Source organism: Scleropages formosus, chromosome 6 (genome assembly GCF_900964775.1).
Source record: "Scleropages formosus chromosome 6, fSclFor1.1, whole genome shotgun sequence".
Lineage (NCBI taxonomy): Eukaryota > Metazoa > Chordata > Actinopteri > Osteoglossiformes > Osteoglossidae > Scleropages > Scleropages formosus.
In genome coordinates, this window is record NC_041811.1 from 2,072,106 (window position 1) to 2,080,230 (window position 8,125).

Consider the following 8,125-nt stretch of genomic DNA (forward strand, 5'->3'; position numbering starts at 1 on the left):
GAGAAAATGGATAGCTCTTAGACCAAGCCAGGCCAAAACTCTCCCTGAAAGCAAAATGAGACCGAAAACACTGAGACTGATGGAAAAAAAAAGGATAAACAGGTATACGGGGCAGTGACAACACTGACCAGCTTTCCAAATGGGAGGGTGGCACAAAAGAAGTCTCTTGGGTTTGCCATAACACATGAGAGTGAGCTTCAATCTGAGAAAAGATTTTGCAGACAGAGGAGACCAAATCAGAGCTGTTGTGGCAAAATACAATTCAATATATGTAGTGCAGGCCTAACACTGCCTATGCCTGAAGAAACACCTTCCACACAGTGAAGTACGGTGGTGGAAGTATCATGTTGTGGTGCTGCTTTCCATCAGCTGGGATTGGATATCCTGTTTAAACAGAAAAAAAAAGTAAATTACAGGAAAGTACTGCAAGAGAACCCACCTGCTAAAAAAATGAAGTTGACCTTTCAACAGGACAATGATCTCAAGCATAAATCAAAAGCAACAGTAGAATGTCTCCTCAAGAATAAAGATGTGAATGTCTTAGAGTACCCGGTCAAAGTTTTGGTCTCATTCTGTGATGCTTTACAGTTGTGATGCTTTACATTTTGCACAGTGCACTTCTAATCTCACTCTCCATCTGGGTTCATTTTACTTTTCGTCTGTGTCCGTCTAGACGCTGTACTAAACATGAGGTAGTGCCCCCCCCCCATGGAGCTACTAGAAACTGGCTCAGGAGTCAGGGTGAAAGGAACATACTCTTTATTGAATGAGTACATGTATTCTGACAGCAGTCTTAACAAAGATGCTTCAGACAGCATAAATGTTACCGAACATTGGAGAATCCCCCTGGGTTACTCCCAGCCCCCTACCGCACCCCATGGTTAAGGGGCCACCCCTAGAACCCCCCAGAATTCCCCTCTTGATCACAGAGCATAAATAGAATGACAACCAATCAGAACACACACTATGCTATGCAGTAGTGCTCTTCCTGGAAAAACCATGACCATGAAAACCATGACCATGTTCTTATTCCTTACAATGCCTGCTGCCCTGGATCTGACTTCCCTCTCCCCATCTTTTATATCTCAGGTGAGGGATGTCTCCAACCGGATCTTGAGTACTACAGATGCAGGAGTGGAGAGCGACCATGTCTATTCATACATGATCACTCTTTTTGGGCAATGGAACGACCACGACCTGACCTTCACTCCCACCTCTCCCAGCATCCGCTCCTTCAATGATGGCATAGATTGTGATTTAAGCTGTGCCCAGGCTGACCCCTGCTTCCCTATTCAGGTGAGGAATTCAAAACTAAGATCCTTCTCTATCAGAGAACACTATCATGACTTTTTTTCTGCTTCTTCTAACCATTATTGTGTGGCGACCCATTCCACTTGGCACTAATGCAAGGGAAGTGTTAAGCGAACTCTTCAGGGGTATCAGCAACTTACAGACTGCATATCCCGACAGATTTTTCATTGTCGCTGGGGACTTTAACCTCACGAATCTCGCAACCCGTGTTACAAACACTTTAGACTTTGTTTACAGAAACATTCCTGGTGTCTACAAGGTCACACCCCACCCTCACCTTGGTTACTTGGACCATATCACTGCTATGCTAATCCCAGCATACAGACTACTCCTGAAACGTGCCAAACCTGTCCTGAAACAGGTGAGAACCTGGTCTGAGGGAGTCATCTCAGCATCTGCCTTCAGGTCTGGTGACAAGGCAGCATACCACACAAGGGTCAATCTGTCCCAGGCTATCAGAGAGGCAAAGCGCAACTCCGCAGGAAGAATACAGCATCATTTTCTAAATTCCAAGGACACAAAGTGCATGTGGCAAGGCATTCAGGCTATCACAGACTACAAAACTACATTACTTGTATGGGATGGTGATGCCTTGCTCCCAGACGCGTTGAATGTTTTCTACACACAGTTCGAAGCACAGAACAACATGTCAGCAGGTAAGACCACCCCAACTCCCACAGACCAGGTACTTTGTCTGTCTGCAGTAGACATAAGGAAGACTCTGTCTAGAGCTAACCCACAAAAAGCTGCAGGTCCTGACAACATACCTGGCTGGGTACTCAGGGAATGTGCTGTTCAGTTTGTATATGATTTCCCTTACATCTTCAGCATTTCCCTGAGCCAGGCAGTTGTCCCTGTGTGCTTCAAGATGACCACAATCATCCCTGTGTCAAAGAAATCATCTGTGTCCACCCTGAATTACTACCGACCGGTTGCACTCATGCCTATCATCATGAGGTCCTTTAAGCGACTAGTCATGAAACACATAAAGAGCAGTCTTCCCACCACACTGGACCCATTCCAGTATGCCTACCATCCCAACTGTTCAACAGAAGATGCCATATCTGCTACCATCCACCTTTCTCTGACCCATCTGGATGAAAAGGACAACTATGTAAGGATGCTGTTCATTGACTTCAGTTCAGCATTCAGCACAACCATCCCTCAGAAATTAATTACAAAGCTGAGCCTGCTGGGTCTGACCACCTCCTTCTGCAACTGGATCCTGGACTTTTGACTGGGAGACCGCAATCCGTCAGGTTTGGCAACTCCACCTTGAGCACCACCACACTGAACACTGGCACTCTCCAGGGCTGTGTGCTCAGTCCACTGCTGTTTACCCTAACTGACTCATGACTGTGCTGCAAAGTACAGTTCAAATCATATCATCAAGTTTGCTGATGACACTACAGTTGTGGGCCTCATCAGCAACAATGATGAGTCAGTGTGCAGAGAGCAGGTGAACCAGCTCGCAGAATGGTGTAAAGACAAGAGTCTATCTCTTAATTTTGATAAGACTAAAGAGATAATTGCTGACTTCAAGAGGACCCAAGTAGACCACTCATCACTGCACATCAATGGAACAACTGTGGAGAGAGTCAAAAGTGCCAAGTTTCTTGGTGTGCACAAGACGGAGGACCTCTCCTGGACTCTGAACACCACCTGTCTAGCCAAGAAGCCCCAGCAGCATCTTCACTTCTTACAGAGGCTGAAGAGAGCCAAACTCCACCCTCCCATCCTCACTCCCTGCTAGAAAGAGACAATAGAGCTGTCTCACCGTGTGGTACAGGAACTGCGCAGTCTCTGACCGCAAGACCTTACAGCGAGTAAGACCAGCTGAAAACATCATCAGAGTTCCTCTTCCCACCATTGACTCCTCATACAAAAACCACTGCAAAGCCACCACCATTGTGTACAACCCCTCTCATGGACTCTCCACCCTGTTTCCAACTGGCAGGAGGTACAGCAGCATCCATGCTTCCACCAGCAGACTCCTCAACAGTTTCTTCGCTGAGGCAGTCAGATTACTCAACACCCTGCTGCCTTCCAACACTCACCTAGCACAGTCAAAAAGCTAACCTAGCACTACACTACACCAAAACTGACTACAGCTCACAGCCATACCCAAGTCCACATCCTGTCCTGTGTATTTAGTTACTGTTTGTACTCTGTTCTGTGTTGCACCATGGTCTCTGGAGAAACGACATTTCGTTCCACTGTATAAAAGCTGTATAGAGGAATGACAATAAAAGCAACTTGAACTTGAACTTAATATCAAGTATTATTTTTTTTACTTGGATAGCAGCTATTTAACCATTAAGTCCCTTTGCTTTCAGATCCCACCAGAGGATTCCCGCTTTGGCAACAACTCCAAGAGCTGTATTCCTTTCTTTCGCTCAGCACCAGCATGTGGAACGGGTACCACGGGCCATGTGTTTGGGAAAGCCAACATACGGCAGCAGGTGAACGCGTTGACGGCCTTCCTGGATGCAGGACAGGTTTACGGCTCGGATGACGCACAAGCACTTTCCCTGAGGGACCTCACCAATGACTTTGGTCTGATGAGAGTCAATGATCGTTTCACTGACAACGGCAGAGAGCACCTCCCTTTCACCAACACGCTGGGCACATGCTCCACCCGGCAGAAGATCACTAACGTCAGTGGAGTAGAAGAGGTGCCTTGCTTTGTGGCCGGTAAGTGTTGGCTACAGGCCTTTCGTTAAAATCTCAAAGAGCAGACACTGTGTACACAGGTTATTATGCTGAAAATAAAGTTACAAAAATCTGTTTATGCTGTTTTAAAAAGGTATAGGCATTCTCTTCATCACTTCATATGGAGTTCTAGCACCATGACCTATGAAGAACCATGTGGTGTTTCAGGTGATACTCGTGTAATTGAGAACATAGCCCTCTCATCAATCCATACACTGTTCCTGCGTGAACACAACCGTTTGGCCCGAGCCCTGCGGCAGCTCAACCCACACTGGAGTAGTGAGACTCTCTATCAGGAGGCTCGCAAAATTGTTGGTGGCTACCCTCAGGTAACAGCAGCAATAACCTTCATGACAGAGCATATGTGAGCCAAGAAGTACAAATGGTTCAACGATAGCCTTGAACTCAATGCTTTTTTTTAGCTTACATCCATTACATTGTTACTCTAACAGTGTCTAAATTGTTTCCTGGATTACTATACAACAGATTTGAAAACTCCTCACCATACAAAGCCCACACTATTCAGTCCCTCACCTTATTTTTAGGTCATCGTGTTCCGGGACTACCTGAAGCACATTGTGGGTCCTGATGCCATGGACCACTTTCTCCCCGCCTACCCTGGGTATGATGAGAATGTGGACCCCAGCATCGCCAATGTGTTTGCTACTGCGGCCTACCGCTTTGCCCTCCTGACCCTCCAGCCTCTGGTCTTCCGACTCAACGAGAGCTACCAGGAGCACCCTGAGTTTCCAAGTGTGCCGCTGCACAAAGCCTTCTTTGCTCCATGGAGGTTGATCTTCGAAGGTGTGCAGGCTTTCTGTTCACCACCTGCTCTATATCCAGTAAGCTTAAAAATACACATTCACACACTCTTGCCTTTGACTTCCAGGTGGAGTGGACCCTTTACTTCGAGGGCTGTTGGGACGGCCAGCTAAGTTGGCCACCCAGGACCACATGTTGGTGGATGCAGTACGAGAGAAACTTTTTCAGTTCACTGCAAAATTGGCACTGGACTTGGGTTCCCTGAACATGCAGCGTGGACGAGACCATGGGTTACCTGGTAAAACAACCATGTCAGATTTTCTTTGACACACATCCACCCACATTCTGTTGTACATTCTCTCTCACACAGTTTATCTAAGGCTAGTGCCTCTAACTGCAATACACTCCACTCCACTTTCCAGCCTACAATGCCTGGCGTAAGTTCTGTGGTCTATCACAGCCACAGAATGAAGAAGAGTTGGCTCAAGTGATGGACAACCCAGACTTGGCCAAGAAAATCATTGAGCTCTATGGCACACCGGACAACACTGATGTGTGGCTGGGCGGTGTCTCTGAACCCTTTGTCTCGGGCGGCCATGTAGGACCCCTTTTCTCCTGCCTTATTGCCATGCAGTTCCAGAAAATTCGTCAAGGAGACAGGTGAGAGATTTTGGTGTGTGTGAGAGACCTATAAAATCCTGAGCAATATGTATCAACTATACAGTTGTACAAACTCACACTTTCCCAAGCCCACTGTAGACTCTGATGCAATTGATTGGACAGCTCATATGACTTCTGACTCCAACAGGCTGTGGTGGGAGAAGAATGGTGTCTTCACCAATCAGCAGCGCAAGTCTTTAGCTGCTGTTTCCTTGAATCGGATTATCTGTGACAACACCGGCATTAGGAAAGTGCCAAAGGACCCCTTCCTGTTTCATCACCAGGGGACTAGCTACATTAGCTGCAATGACATCCCTGCTTTTGACCTTAGGCCGTGGTTCAAGATTGGTGAGTGACGCATACTAATTTGTTTCCCTATAATTATACGAACCATAATCTGATCCCACCTTTCTTGCTATAAATGAACATCTGCTCCACTCAGTACCACTAAATTTCAGTTTTTTTTTACCTACAAAACAAAAGATAAAATTTTAATTTATATATGTTTATGTCATAACATATGAAAGAAATACAGAATGTCATGATATTTAGAAAGAACAGAAAGACACACAATAAAACTATCATGCTGACATGACAGTATTTGCTGTAGGATTTACTGACACCTTTTAGTTAGTGGCTTATAGCTAGGACACAAGTGGACAGATCAGGGAAGACTAGCTGTACCTTACCCTTTCTGTAGATGTCTCTATTGTGTTCATGTTAAAGCAGTGATGTGTGCCAGCTGCTTCCTTGATGCTGACATGTTGTGATTAACTGGCCATTGAATGGTACATTCAATCTCTCTAAAACACAGTGGTACACTTACAATGCAGTATAGTGCTATGTACCAAGTGTCCAGTGTTTGGAACAGGCTCAGAGTTGACAGTTCTAAGTCTTTAGGAGTTACACTGGGGTTGGTGAAAAACAAATGTCTGTGTGTGCAGGTCCCCCCCACCTGATCAGCATCCATACAAAATCTACTCCAACTGGACCCCCTGGCACACATGGATTTCCTACTCAAGGCAACTCTTTGCTGTCGCGTCCATCTGAATCTCCTGGACCACCTGGACCTCTTGGTTTTGACAACCCAGTAGCATCCCCTCCACCTCTATCTCCTGGTCCTGACAACCCCCTGACATCCCCTTCAACTGAACTTCCTGGCCCGGAGAACACTCCAGCATCCCCTCCACCTGGATCTCCTGGACCTGATAACGCTCCATTATCCCCTCCGCCTGGCCCTCTTGGCCCTTATAATCCCCTGACATCCCCTCCACCTGGATCTCCTGGACCTGATAACTCCCCAGCATCCCCTCCACCTGTATCACCTGGACCACATGGATTTCCTGGTCCTGACATCCCCCTGACATCCCCTTCACCTGTACCTCCTGATTCTGACAACCTCCTGACATCCCCTTCAGCCGGACTTCCTGGCCCTGAGAACACCCAAGCATCCCCTCCTCCCGGGCCAGCTGAATCACCAGAACCTGAGAACACCCCAGCATCCCCTCCACCTGTATCACCTGGACCACATGGATTTCCTGGTCCTGACATCCCCCTGACATCCCCTTCACCTGTACCTCCTGATTCTGACAACCTCCTGACATCCCCTTCAGCCGGACTTCCTGGCCCTGAGAACACCCAAGCATCCCCTCCTCCCGGGCCAGCTGAATCACCAGAACCTGAGAACACCCCAGCATCCCCTCCACCTGTATCACCTGGACCACATGGATTTCCTGGTCCTGACATCCCCCTGACATCCCCTTCACCTGTACCTCCTGATTCTGACAACCTCCTGACATCCCCTTCAGCCGGACTTCCTGGCCCTGAGAACACCCAAGCATCCCCTCCTCCCGGGCCAGCTGAATCACCAGAACCTGAGAACACCCCAGCATCCCCTCCACCTGTATCACCAGGACCACATGGATTTCCTGGTCCTGACATCCCCCTGACATCCCCTTCACCTGTACCTCCTGATTCTGACAACCTCCTTACATCCCCTTCAACTGGACTTCCTGGCCCGGAGAACACTCCAGCATCCCCTCCACCTGGATCTCCTGGACCTGATAACTCCCCAGCATCCCCTCCATCTGGCCCTTTTGGCCCTTATAATCCTCTGACATCCCCTTCAACTGGACTTCCTCACCCTGAGAACACCCCAGCATCCCCTCCACCTATATCACCAGGACCACATGGATTTCTTGATCCTGACATCCTCCTGACAACCCCTTCACCTGGACCTCCTGGATTTCCTGGTACTGAAAACCCCTCAGCCTCACCTCTGCCTGGAGTTACTGGCCCTGACATCCCCTCCACATGAACACCCTGGACCACCTGGAAATCCTGGTTCTGACATCCTTCTGACATCCCCTCAACCACAGAGACTTTGTGTCCCTCTAGTCTATAACATTCTCTTACACCCAGACCCCCAGCTATAGTATGTATTTATTATAGTTTTCAGTAATCTATGATCAGCCTTCAGCAGCCTCAGCTAAACTGTTTCATAAGTAACTTGGAAAAAGTGACATGCTTCCACTTTTGCATCCATCCATGAACCCTTCACTTTCATGTACTCTTACTCTCTGCTATATTATTCTTCTATCATATTTCAGGTTATATTCAATTCATACACACTGCGAAAAAATATCTTAATCAGTTATTTTCTGAATTTAAAGCCAGAAAA

The 8,125-nt window shown here is 47.4% G+C and overlaps 2 protein-coding genes across 2 annotated transcripts; both read left to right on the plus strand.

Moving 5' to 3' along the window:
- The first annotated feature begins 999 nt into the window (after positions 1-999).
- Positions 1,000-5,801, plus strand: LOC108930109 (myeloperoxidase-like). The gene is made up of 6 exons (XM_029252818.1): positions 1,000-1,296; positions 3,648-4,005; positions 4,192-4,352; positions 4,569-4,827; positions 5,208-5,445; positions 5,594-5,801. The coding sequence occupies exons 1-6, from the start codon at positions 1,000-1,002 to the stop codon at positions 5,799-5,801; spliced, it is 1,521 nt and encodes a 506-aa protein (XP_029108651.1).
- Positions 5,802-6,373: 572 nt separating this feature from the next.
- Positions 6,374-7,762, plus strand: LOC114910691 (basic proline-rich protein-like). Its single transcript, XM_029252819.1, has one exon. The coding sequence runs from the start codon at positions 6,374-6,376 to the stop codon at positions 7,760-7,762; it is 1,389 nt and encodes a 462-aa protein (XP_029108652.1).
- The last annotated feature ends 363 nt before the right edge of the window (positions 7,763-8,125 follow it).

Bases quoted from the DNA above. Each gene is read 5' to 3' on its own strand.
- LOC108930109 (XM_029252818.1), top strand. From the start codon at position 1,000: ATGACCATGAAAACCATGACCATGTTCTTATTCCTTACAATGCCTGCT. The intron at 4,006-4,191 runs GTAAGTGTTGGC...GTGGTGTTTCAG, and splicing joins GGTGCCTTGCTTTGTGGCCG to GTGATACTCGTGTAATTGAG. The intron at 4,828-5,207 runs GTGTGCAGGCTT...TCCACTTTCCAG, and splicing joins ATGGAGGTTGATCTTCGAAG to CCTACAATGCCTGGCGTAAG.
- LOC114910691 (XM_029252819.1), top strand. From the start codon at position 6,374: ATGTCTGTGTGTGCAGGTCCCCCCCACCTGATCAGCATCCATACAAAA.